Source organism: Mya arenaria, chromosome 5 (genome assembly GCF_026914265.1).
Source record: "Mya arenaria isolate MELC-2E11 chromosome 5, ASM2691426v1".
In the NCBI taxonomy this organism is placed as follows: domain Eukaryota; kingdom Metazoa; phylum Mollusca; class Bivalvia; order Myida; family Myidae; genus Mya; species Mya arenaria.
In genome coordinates this window covers 18,483,790-18,497,652 of record NC_069126.1, presented here as the reverse complement: position 1 = coordinate 18,497,652, position 13,863 = coordinate 18,483,790, and the positions used below count along the sequence as shown (strand labels likewise).

General features: G+C 33.7%; 1 protein-coding gene across 1 annotated transcript; it reads right to left on the bottom strand.

Annotated features, from left to right (window-relative positions):
- Positions 1 to 799: 799 nt before the first annotated feature.
- On the bottom strand, positions 800 to 9,573 carry LOC128235370 (uncharacterized). The gene is made up of 2 exons (XM_052950180.1): positions 9,495 to 9,573; positions 800 to 3,264 (listed from the first exon to the last, which is right to left on the bottom strand). Exon 2 carries the CDS (start codon positions 3,256 to 3,258, stop codon positions 1,135 to 1,137), a length of 2,124 nt encoding a protein of 707 aa, XP_052806140.1. The 5' UTR covers positions 3,259 to 3,264; positions 9,495 to 9,573; the 3' UTR covers positions 800 to 1,134.
- Between the last annotated feature and the right edge of the window lie 4,290 nt (positions 9,574 to 13,863).

Sequence of the window (13,863 nt, the reverse complement as noted above, 5' to 3'; positions counted from 1 at the left end):
GCCCCCCCCCCCCCCTTATAAGTAAATAAGTAGTTTTGTTCAGGAACATACTTTTGTACAGACGTATAGATGTTTCGCCTTTGAACGATCTTTCAAAATTTCAACTGTTGGTGATGTCTTCCAGAGAGTCTGATCCAGCGATTGCATTTTTCTAAATGACTCGCTGGTTTCGAAAACGGAACGAATAACACGCCGGTCTGGCTTCATTGTATCCGAATTACAAGTGTCATAACAGCACCTTTTTACCATAATACTAAAAAGGCGAGGAAATGCCAATGCATATATATGACGGACTCTGGTCAGTTTGACGGACAAAATGGCGGATAACAACACGGCTTATCAACGCTGTATTCTGATTGGCTGATAGGACCTGTCAATCAAATCCTGTCATAAGGTCAATTGCTTGTCAAATCCAAATATTGGAGGATTTGACGAAATGTTTTATAATTTATTTAAGTTGAGAAACATATTCAATGTATTTTATTTCATTTTTTTTTCAGTATTGTAATGTTTAGATCATTTTTCTCTCTCGGACTTGGTCAGCTTAAGGCCTGTAGGTATCTATAAGTAGTTTTAGTGTATATAAGTGGCATTTAGCAAGATCGCTCAAATCCAATAAATAACGATGACGACTCAGCAAAGGCTCGATTTTATCAATTTTGCAAAATCCATTTCTCCGGAGTCGTTTCTCTGAATAATTAATATCAAGATGTAGACAAAAAACAAATATATAAGTTTTCTTTTTTAATTTAATCATTTAATGAATAAGATTGAATTTATTCACAAACAATTGTCTGAGCATTTCAATATGAAAAGTAATCTCTAAAATAGAAACGCAATTAAGATATAATTTGGTTTATACTTATGTATTTAATCTCGATTGTGACGAAAGTCCGTTCCCTGGGCAGAAACCAGTACTGTGTCCTTTTGAGAGACCATGAGAAAGTACCCTGGTGGGGATGGAGCCCATTACCTCTTGGGTGAAAGGCGGACACCTATACCACTAGACTACTTTCACCCTGGTAGGGATTGAACCCATAACCTCTTGTATGAGAGGCGGACACATATACCACTAGACCACTCGCAACACTCTACACTAAGGAATGCGCTGAAAGTTTATTGATAAAGTGAGTACTAAATAACAAAGACTCTCAGACGGTTGCCCGTCAATCTCCTGATATGCCAGTTGGCCGCATTATTTCGCGGCTCTTTAAAAACTGAACGTATGTAACATTGTAGTGCTTTTTGGTGGTATCCTTCCAATTCCCAGCAGTGTCCCAACAAGTTTATGCCTGTCTCAGGATGATTCAATGTACCCATGTCACGGTTAATAACACATTTTTCTAAATTCGAGAGTGCCTCCTCCTGCCTGAGGCGAAGATCCAATTTCCCGTATGTGAGATACTGCAGGTAGAATAAGTATGGTCTAGAGTCTACTACAGCCATGTCCATCCAGAAAAATTCACTCATACGTCTAAATTGAACGTCGTCATTCACTGCTCTGTTCATTTCACATAACAAAATGGTTGGTACACAAAATGCTTCTAAACGTGTAAACCTTACACATAGGGCAACTTTAAGTAATGCGGTATTATAGTTCCAATCGTGTACTGTATTTTCACTTAATAACTCGGGTTCATCACCATCAAATTTCCTTTTACAGCCGCAAATAGCATGTACATTAACGCTATATCTTAGTTCAATGTCACTCAACACGTCACCCGCTTTAAGATAATCTGCATTGCAATATAACATGGACGCCAGTTTCAATCGGCTGGATGTTACGTCCGTGTCAAAAGAACGTTCATAGAGATGATATATTTCTGGTTTAAAAGGAATGTTATGTTCTATAAAAGATGACGAGACAATTGATGCAACCAAGGAGAAAACGTGCGGCTTTAATAGTGACAGTGCATAACGCTCATAGCAACCTAATATATTAATGATGTTGTCATCGTCAAGTATAGCAAATTCATTAAATAATCGTCGAAATTGTGCAGGATTTAATTCATCATTTGCGATTGCATGAATACAAAATGTTAGTTTAAAACTAACATGTTCTATTAAGTCGCATGCTAAAACATTATTTATCGTCTTGAATAATGCTGATCGGGGTTCCAACATGTCGCTTGAAGGGGTTTGGATCCTTTGTCCTAAGCTATCGATCTGCAAATCGTACAGTATCATTAAATTATTTTTCAAAAACACTTTTACAATCTCCATTAAAGAAATTTGGCAGCAGCGAGATATTTTTCCTTCAAAAAGGTTGACTCCAGAAAGGATAAAGTGTGGACAATAACCCCTCTTCAAGAACGTTAACAGTGTATGCAAACAATAACTGATGCATTTTATGAGCCGATCTTCTTTCCACTCCGCTGGAGATATTCTTTCGATTGTAAAGAACATGATGGTCTTGCAATGGAACGATGTTAATTTGCCATGGTGGCCTAAATAGTGTTCGTTTAAATATTTCTTAAGCATCTTGAAGACCACGTAGCATTTTAACTGCACTGTGGTGAAGCTAAATACAAGAATCCTTTCGATCTGGTTTGGAGATATTCGCCATTCAATCCCTTCATTCAGACTCTGGAAATGTCCATCAGGAACAAGAAAACAAGAGCATTCCCGTGCATCCTGCATCATTTCCCTTGTGGGCCAATGACTACTTCTTGGACGTTGTAACCACCATTCTACTTCCGGTGGCAACTGTTTACACTTCAATGCGAAAACATAATCCCATTCCTCAGAATAACTAACCGAAGGTCCACTAATTACACATCTGTTTCCAAGAAACCTTACCCAGTCTTTTTTTTCTAACCGATTGCTCAAAAACACACGTCCATCCTCATACGGTACGCCATCTTCCTGTCCATAATATCCATTTGGTTCTGGAGAATCTTCCCTGACATACTGTAACCAGTAGTGTTGTGGTGGAGTGTTCCCCTCCTTAACCATCAGGTAAGTCTCTACCCCGTACTCCCAGTCCGTCAAGTTTAATATGATGTTGATGTTTTCCGTACATTTGAGTTGATCAATATCTGAACGCATGCCTAAAGTTGTAGATCCTTCTGACTGGCTGCCGAAATGGAAATTCGTCGTCTTAAAACCCTTTAGATGGTCCACCATAGTCTCAATATTCTCTCTCTGCAGGTAGGTTTCCCGCCTTCTCTTCACTACCAAACGGTTTACGCCAATGTCGTCCATTACTCGAGCTAGTCGGAGAGACATCAATGCTTTGTTTTCTGGATCTCGGTCCATCCCTGTCTGCAGTATATAAAAACGGAAAGGCTGACTAATTTACAAAGGTAATAATTTGGAAGAAAAAATAGCTAATATATGTCGCCTTTATGTTTAATAATGTTCTCTTTATTTGTTCCCAGTTTTAGTACAATGATGCTTTTTATTATGAAAGTCTATAATCACACAGTTCTAAACCTTTTATTTTATAAGCCAGACTGTGTGTGATGCGCATAGTTTCAAACATTGACTGCATTGTAACTTTGAAAAGTGTTTTGCAATAGGTGCTCTGAATTTTATTTCTCCGTCTGCAGATAGAGTTGGGATCTCTCATTATTGAAGTTCTTGGGGCTTACCTATAAGTTTATTATCATTTGTTTTTTATTAAGGTTCCTCAAGTTAATGCATACTTCGATAAGATTTACCTTTTACGTTTTTTTCTTGAGGTTTGTGCACTTAAACTGGTTAAAACCCCCAGTAAATTTACATTTTACTGACCGTTCCAAGGCGGTACCTAACAATCCTTGGTAAACATTCCTAGTTTTACATACATTGTATGTATGCACTGTGCTACTTGTGGAGATCTGTGCTGTTCTTCCATGTTTCTTGTTTGTGAGTTACCCTTTTAAATTAAACGGTGTTTTTGTTGAAATATTTGGCTACTGAGCTTGTTTCTATAATTATTTTTCAATATAAATATGTTTTAAAACATAAACAAAATATATGTCACAATAACCAGATTACCGCTCATGTTACACAGAAAGTCGTTTGCATTATCTAAGTTAATAAATAATTTGATCAGATTTGAACAGAAGAAGAACAATACTATGAGTACAATTAGCACATTTAGAATCTTCGCGCATTTAAAATTAATTAATCAGAGTACAAGCGCTTATCTGCAGTTTTTTTTGTTTTTGCCTAGTCATATGACCTCTTGTTATCACTGTATATCTGTAATGTGTATAATGAAGGTATGGACGCATTTTCTGCGGGGTACTCTGCAAACTGTTAAGGCTATGAAAAGCTTATTTTATCAATGTAAAGAAAATTATCTAGTTTTGTTTGCATTAGTTTATTAAAGTCGCAACTAGTATGTCAAACTAATTAATTAGCTAGGCTCAATATTGGAATCGGGTTTTTAATAAAACCAATACAAATTGAGTTTAAATTTACAATTTTGTAAATATTCTATATAGAATAAAATAAGTATACACAATGCAGCTGAGTGAGAACTAATGATTTGTCTTTCAATAGGTAGGTCAAAATTGAAGCGAGCTGATTAAAAGTATATAATAGTTATAACATAATGCTTAAATAAGTGTTTAAACAAGCCATACGCGACTGTAATAAAGGTTACACAATCTGAATATTGCATGTACCATTCAGTTGTGTTAATTATCATGAAACATTGCATTCGTGAATATTCAGTGAAATGTGCTACCAATCTGTTTACGATAAAAAAATAATATGGTTATTAATTTTGATAAAAGAGTCATATTCATTTATTAATGACTTTCCATACGGTATGGCTGTGACTACACTATGGCATGTGAGTTGTAATGTGAAGTGCTACTGTTACACAGACATTCACTGATAAAACCGCATTAACAGGGTGGAAATCACGTGACTTCAACGGGGTTCTCACATGTGTCACCATGGTTCAAAACCAATGTAAACAAACAAAAAAGTGACAATAATTCCTAAATAACGTTCATTGGAAAAAATAGCCTATATAAGACTATGATATTTTCTGCTTCTACAAAGGTAATATATTTTAGATTTGTTTGTATTTAATGATGCAATCCTTGGCCAAAATTTGAACACGGCGGAATTTTGTAGACCGATGCAACGCTGTGTGGGCCGCTAGTCTTTGTTTTGCATACATTTCTTAGTAAGAAGTAATATTTAAGACATCTTAAATTGTGTTCATTTCATTCATTAAACGAATTGTTTTTGAAATGTCTTTTAGTTATGTTAATAAGTATCGATACTTCAAGAAATTCTGTTGCAATCGTAAATTATATATATCCTATTTTTAACGTGAATTCTTCTTATAACATGCTTTTTTATGTTGAACTCACGTGATTGCTCACCCTGAATAATGATTACACTTGGTCATGTTAATGTATGAATGAGGCCCATAGTAATTCTAAATACAAAATTCGAAATTTCCATGAACCCGAAGATACAGTAAATAACCTGGTTACCCGGTTTCGGGGCATGAACTAGTTTTACTTTATGAAGTGTATTTAAAAAATCCTGTAATGTAGATTGTCAAGTTTGTAATGTAGAAGCCTTAACGGTCGAAAGCGTTGTCAGTCATACATACCTTATTGAATCAGTAATTGTTAACAGGCTATGAAATGAATATTGCCACCAAATTACCTCGTGGCCCTGATTCAAAATATCTCCATGATGACAGATTGGGCATCCACAAATGCACTGTCCATGTGACCAAGGTGAAAAGAGAAATCTATAGCTGTTTATTTCCAAGAACGATGTAGTGTAGGACCCAAATCTAAGGACTTCTTGCCGACAATTAAACCTTTTCTCTCACAGAAACCAACAAATAAAGCAGATAACCCAATAATACTCAAAGACAACATAGGGAATCAGGTTTCTGATCAAAAGCTGGTGGCCAAAAAAATGAACTCATTTTACATTAATATAGCTGAAAATATTGGAATATCTGGAACTCAGGTTAAAGAAAAACACCCTAGTCTTGACAAAATAAAGGAAAATTGCCAAATGCCACCTGGCTTTCACTTTACCCCGGTCACCGATAAAGATATTGGAAAATACATTGACAGGTTAAATCCAAAAAAAAAACGGTATAGATCTGAATCCTCGCAAAATCATCATTGCTGGAAAAGATACTTTACATGTTCCCATCAGAAACATGGCCAATGAAGTTATTAACCAAGGATCATTTCCAAATAATCTTAAGCTAGCACAAGTTACCCCTATATTCAAGAAAGATGACCCCTTTATTGAAAAGAACTATAGACCAGTCAGTATTTTACCATCAATGTCCAAATTGTACGAACGGGTCATACGGGAGCAACTGATAAGTCATTTTGATAACATTTTTCATCCTTTCCTGGCAGCATTCAGAACAACATTTGGATGTCAAACTACCCTTTTAAGGTTGGTGGATTACTCGAAAAAAGGCCTTGGTGAGAACAAATATGTTGGCGCAGTTCTAATGGACCTATCAAAAGCATTCGAATGCCTGCCCCGTGATCTCGTCTTAGATAAGCTTAATGCATACGGCCTCTCAGCCCCAGCATGTAAACGTATGCACAGCTACCTTACAAACAGAAAGCAACGTGTCAAACTTGGTCAAATTACCAGTGAGTGGGACTCCATCCTGAAAGGCGTACCACAATAATCAAAACTAGGGCCTTAAGTTTTCAACATCTTCCTAAATGACATCTCCTTCTTTATTAATAACGCAGCTTTGTATAATTATGCAGATGACAATACTCTTTCTGTGTGTGATAAAATCCTGATGTTGTTAAGACCACTCTTGAAGAAGAAAGTAACGTTTTGACGTAAACTGGTTTACTACCAATCAAATGCAGGCTAACCCTGATAAATTTCAAGCAATTTCAGTTGGCTCAATGTCTGTTAAAGAAATAAAACATTTCAATATACTTAATCACACCAATGTTTGTGAAGAGCAAGTGAAACTCTTTGGTGTTAAGGTAGATAGTTTATTAAATTTTGATGCCCAGATTTCTAAAATGTGCAAAAAAGCTGCTAAGCAATTGAATATTCTTCAAATACTAAGTAAATTTTTGAAAACCAATACTTAGCTTATTATCTTTAAATCTTTCATCAGATCCAATTTCAACTACTGTCCTGTCGTTTGGCATTTTTGTAGCAAAACCAACACAGAAAATTTGAAAAGATTCAATACAGAGCTTTAAAAATTATTTTTAATTATTACACCTCAACGTACGAAAATCTCCTTCATAGAGTTAAATTGCCAACATTACATTTGAGTAGGGTAAGAAACGTTGCTACTAACAAATGTCTGTATGGTATCTCACCAGAATATGTTCAAAACCTTGTAACTTTTAAGACATGTAATTTTAGTATGAGATACGAAAACTGTGTAGACGTTCCATCAGTAAGAACAACTATATATGGAAAAAAACTCTTTCCGCTTTGAAGCCAGTCAGGTATGGAACAGCCTCCCAAAGGAAATTAGGGTCTCCCAAAACTACCTGGAATTTAGAAGGCTGATCCGCACCTGGACTGGTCCCTCTTGTAAATGTTCAATGTGTAAAAAATACCTTTTGGCTTTAAAAATAGAAGAAATTGAGAACTATAAGATGTTGCACTGAATATCTTTTACCCTTTGTCTAAACGGAAAAGGAGTTTTGTTTTCAGTGGGATGGCTTACACCCACTGGACAAGATATGGTATTCAAATACCAGAGAATATTTCAGCGGACTTCTTTGACTAAAATAACAACTTATTAAATCAAATTACATGGGCTAATATCTAATTATGGTTGTTCAAATTTGTATTACATCTGTCGAACACATACAATTACTTGTGTTTTTCTATTGGAAAGTTTTTTGTTGAGGTGTTACGACTTCACTTTTTCATTTATTTCAATTAACATTCTTTACAGGTATAATATCAAAATAACATGGTACATATCATATCTCATTTAAGCAATAATTGCAAAGTATTTCTCCTATCATGCTAGATTAATTATACGTTTGTTTTTTGGTTGTTGTTTTTACAAACTACATGTCGATATACAAAGCTACTATTTCCTTGTATATTTGCTACTCACAATTTTGCTACTTCAATTTGTATGATTACCCTTTAAGCTATACTGTTAAAACAACTAACCATTTTATCAACTAGTGGAACCGTGCGCTTGTGGACTGGCCGTACAGCCGGAAACTTGTTGGTGTTAACACTGCTCACAATGCTCTAATCCCTTTTTCCTATTTGTACTTGTATGCATCCTTCAATATGTGTTCATTTTAATATACATTTGTCTGTACTTTTACTTCCAGGTCACAAGCTCATTGTTACTGTTATTTGATATGTTATGTATGTTTGTTATTCATGTCGGAAAATAGCTCATTTACCTAATGTTTCTTGTTAACATTACCCGACTTTAAATAATGATTCTTGTATCTTGTATCTGGTGACAAGTATGGTAGTTCAACTCACTTTAATATTTCCATATCGGAAGTTTACCATAAGCTGAGGAAGCTTGAAAGTACGCAAAAGATAAGACAGTAAAGTAGGAACGGTCGAACGCTTCACCCCATTGATAAATCGACCAATTTATAGTCAACATGTTTCACTTGATTTTACAGAGTGAGCATTTATATTGCATTTGAATCACCAGTAACTGTTTTGAACAACAGAATTGTGAAAAGCTGTTTAAAGCCTAATATTTTATATTTGTTGTGATTCCTATTGTTATGATATGTTCTGTATACATGTATGTAAAACATGCTTTTGTTCAAATACATTTTTAAGGTGCCCCTTGTGATATCCACTATTTCGTCTATCAAATCGAACACCATTTAAGCGTTTATACTTATCACGTTGATTAAATTAAAGCATCTATCCATTTTACATTTGATAAGTGAATATAAAGCTGACTAGATTTTTATGCTAGTATAATTATTTTATTGAATAATAGGACAGTAAAAAAAGGGTTAACGGATATCCTTAGGGCAAGTAATGCAGTCAACAATTGATACTTAGTGTAGTGTAACCTTAAACCATTTTTGCCTTTATCGTTTTCGTTGTGTAAAACATGGCCTTTACGTTCGTGAAAAAAGAACGGAATTTTAGGAGCAGTTGTAGATTTATGGGAATACAAACAGGAACTGAGCTTAACGCAGATGTTCATGCTAACACGTGAGCGGTACATTAACACTAGCTTACGCTTACAACAAAAGGATAACGTTAATGTCGTAAGTTGACGTTGACATTGATGATTTAACGCTAACACGTCAGCGTAATTGTGAGTTATTTAACGAGAACTTTGAAAGACCGGGCCTTGAATTAAAAGTATGAGTGTTGAAGAACCCTTTTTACGGTGTGTTAAGGGTTTCGAGTTGCATTCATTTCCTAAAAAAATTCAAAATTGTATAACCTTTATAAATATGAACTTAACTTCAAGAAAAACATACATTGAAAAGATATTAAAACATATGTATTATTTAAAACGAAATACACTAAATAACATCAGAAACATATTTTAAACTTACCTTTTCTTCAATAATTCTCTTTAGTACGAAATGACCACTTCCTGACTATATTATTTCGCAGGTGCGCCTCCACTGTAATCGTTTATCAATTCAACTGATAACATATAAAACAATCTACACCTGTCAACATTTGATAAATTATATTAAAAGTTGTTATCTCGCCTACTTGAGAACACTGCTGCCAAGACAGTAAACAGGTTCAATAATGCTTGATATTCGAACTTTTTTATTTTTACAACTATTTTTAGATCGCCGTTAAGTCTGTTATGCAGTATATACACCTCAAAAAGATAAAATAATGCTAAAAGAACATGTTTCAGGACATGATCTTAAAACATGTCCGAATTAGCAAAATGATAATAGTAGTCTGTAGTCAATAACGATCACAATACTAATAATGCATCAACTACTGCTGCTGCTGCTGCTGCTGCTACTGCTACTGCTACTGCTACTGCTTCTGCTACTACTACTGCTAATAATAATAATAATAATAATAATAATAATAATAATAATAATAATAATAATAATAAGACTGGATTTCGTCTAGAATGCCAAATATATACATATGATTTTGATTACTTAAAATATAAAAGAAAACGGCCTTTAGCAATAGCTTTAAGTAACAAAATTCAGGTTGCGCCTATATAAGCACGATGAATAAATTTATAAGCAAACACAAACAAATAACAGCGTCAAAACTTCGTCATTCAAAAGCCCATACCCTGAAGGGTACTGGCTACATTATAACAGAGTGAATAAAACTCGCAGTTCCCTACTTCCCTTGTCAAATATCTACGATGCTTTAAAAACAAATGAGTAATATTATCAAGATGTTTTTGAGTTCGCCATCCCCCTAACACTGTGTGAAGAATAGTGATATACTTAAAATATGGCAAATACCCGTAACGATTTGATTGCTTTGATAATATTAAAGCTACGTGCCTAAATATTTTACCAATTTATGTAGCATGGTGTATCACTATATGGCCCATATACATTTCAAAGTCTGGACAACAGGCTCATTTACAAAAAAGTAATGTAGCCCGAAAGAGTATTATAATATTTGAACAATAACAGTTAAAGTAATGTTTCGAAAGCATTCATTATTTTCCTATATTATGGATTAAATTCTTATTTGGAAGAAAAGAAAACTATCCTGTCTGGGAGAAAATCAAGCTTGATTAAGGGAAATACACAAAGACTGATTAAAGTTCGTATTGGTTAAACTAAATTATCGATTATGGCCTGGAAAATAATATTGCTGTTATGTCGATTTCGCCTCTGCATTTGACAATACTGACAGAGTTTGGTTTTGGGGAAAACTAAATCTAATCTCTGATTCAATCGCTGCAAAATCGAGTGCAAAACTATAAATGGATCATGTTCCTGATATCATCGCCGACCAATCAAAACGCGCGTTTCAGTCAGCATACTTAACTATTGATTACTTACCATCGATACTCTGTTTTGCCGCTAATTTGTCGCCAAATTTGTTGGGGTTTTTTCATTATTTTTTAAAGTTAATTAAGTACTCTGTATTGATTCGATTATGAGTTATCTTCACAAATATCTTTTCAGTGATTTACGTTTAAAACACAAGCCATTCAGGTCCTTAATTTTATAATGGACAACTATTTAAATGAAGTAATGGTTTAAAAGCGAACAAGTCGAGCATCAAATATTGAAATAAAGCTACGAAACATAATATTAATTTTCAACAAAAAATAAGATGTACATATTTCACAATTGTATGTGTTATAACACAATTAGCGTTATGGTCAATATATATGATTTATTTTTTATCGGGACTATACTAGGTGAGGTAAGGGACAATATTGTGCAAGGGTTCATCGGCAGTGGAGCTGTGGAGGGTGGTATATTAACACAATTAATTGTTCACACTCACTTAGAATTATCTAATAAACATTTAATTTTATAAAATATCCAATCAAGTTCCATTTCTTGAAATAAATATTTGATATGAAAAAGTAATACGGGATAATTGCCAAATTATAATCAATCATGCTTAGTAACTTAATATGAAATTCCCTAAAATTTGTCTAAAAAAAATCTTATATCTAATTTTAAAGAGCCATGATACATTTTAGCTCTGATATTCACACTAAAAAACAAAATATGTGCCATTTGTTTAAACCTGACAAATTCCTAATTGTTCCAGTGTCTCCACTCATTAGGTATTTACTATTTGAAATTTGCTGAAGATATGTTATGAAGGCATAATATCAACATAGAAATACAAAAATGTAAATACTTAAATATGTTTTCGACTAAAGGAAAACCTATTTGCAAAACGATGCGGGGATTTGCGCAAACACTGCAAAAATATACCCTTGATATATAAATATGTAAAATAAAAATGATTATTTTACTTCGACAAGGAGACGATGCGGTTTGTTGAGAATGTGTTTGCATATTTTGGTAGTCTAAAAAACAATATTGTGATTGATGTTATGGCGTTGCGTTAAATGAAAATAAATAGTCAAGATAACGATCAAGTTGGCGCCCACAGGTTGAAATGTAGACACACATGCAGATTTTATTTTTTCATAGCAACATTTTGTCATAACAGAAATGCAAAAACATATATCACAATGACGTTGAAAAAGCATTGAGAACAATGACTTACAGGCATTATCAAAATGATAAATAAATAAAACTTCATTTGATATAGAATAATTTTTAAAAGGTAAAATACAATAAAATAATAAATATACGTATACTGCTGTTCAAGATATACATTACTATTGTAATTGTTTGTCAACTACATGTATTACACTACTCGAATTTATAAGTGTTTGTATAATGAAATGTGTTTGAAAATATTAAATATTTAGTTTGACAATAGATTGTATAATGAGAAAGTATGAAGGGTCATTACTATTCAAAATGGCCTACAAGACGACTGCCGAATGTAGAGAAATGTTAAATGCCTAACGAACTTACACATTTGCCTTCGTGGCTTGTCAGAAATCTTCTGAAAGTTTTTGTTTTGAGCGAAAAGGCATTTTTTAAATAATTCCTGAGGCATTTAGGATAATATCATGCAATGGCGATTTATTCGCATTTGCTCACTTTTTTTGGCTAAAAAAATACTATTTTTCACATTTAACATTTAAAACAAAACAGTTCTTTAGCTATAAAGCATTTTAGTCAAAGTCAAGTTGAACATGGTGTCGAAGATGGCTATCCAAAAATGGACATACAGTACTTGATGCTTTAGTTTTTTTATAGAGATGTCTTCCAAATGTTTTAAAAAGCATGTTTTTCCTTTTTTATATATATCAATAAACCAGGGGGGTACACGTATTCCGAATATGCAAGGGTTTAAGTGAGGTCTTGGAGCTTGATATGCAAGATGGCGGCGAATTCATGACAATATATGATTTTTGGAACCTGTTTTCGCCTGGTAAGTGGTATAAAGTATATATTTTAAAAATATCATGACGCGTATCGACTATCGACGACTTTTTACCCCGACATTATCATAGCAGCAGCGTAGTGAAAGGATACAAGCAAAGGTGCTTAATTATTCATTACTTTCCCACCACCAATACGTAGATCCAACTATTTGGCCATGCTTAAAATCTTTATCTTGCCAACAGATAAAAGCACATAGTATCCGTATAGATTTTATTGTCATCATGCAATTTATCTCCCTTCAAAAAGAACGTATTTTATAGAATTTTGTAATTCTTAAACCAGCCCATTGTGCAATTATGATAGAAATAGAGTTTCAATTTATATAAATAATTCAGTTACCCTACAAGCCGACCTTATTAAGTAATGACTGAAAGACAAAAGCTGGTGTGCAAAACGTTGAAAATAGAGTAGTTCCAATGAATTAGTTTGTAAGTTAATAAAGTTAATGCGCTGTAACTTGTCAATAACTGTGTACATGGTCATATTTGTATATGAACTAAAATTATGGAGTCCCAAACCGAAACTTTATCAATTTTGTCTAACATTCTTACTTTGTGCATCGGCTGACGTTTTGAATGATGTGTTATTTAGATAAAAAAAGGTATTTACATAAGATAAATGGTTTTGGTCATATTGTCAATTGACAGTAGGTTAAGTTGGCCAAGTTAATTATAAAAATGAGTTTCAACGTTTTGATTTGAACAATTCTCATCCCGGTGGTATTGTAAGGTAATGAGTTCACATTGAATGTGTCAAATGTTTGCTCAAAAAAGAAAGCTTTATGATCAAATAACTATTTAAATACCAATATATTTAGATTGTTTAAATAATCATTTTTATCTAAATGAATAAATGCTACCGTGTACTGTAAGATAGAAAACCCTCTAAAAAGACCCTAGTTCAATCCAGATATCCGCCAATTTATCAA

Bases quoted from the DNA above. Each gene is read 5' to 3' on its own strand.
- LOC128235370 (XM_052950180.1), bottom strand. From the start codon at position 3,258: ATGGACCGAGATCCAGAAAACAAAGCATTGATGTCTCTCCGACTAGCT.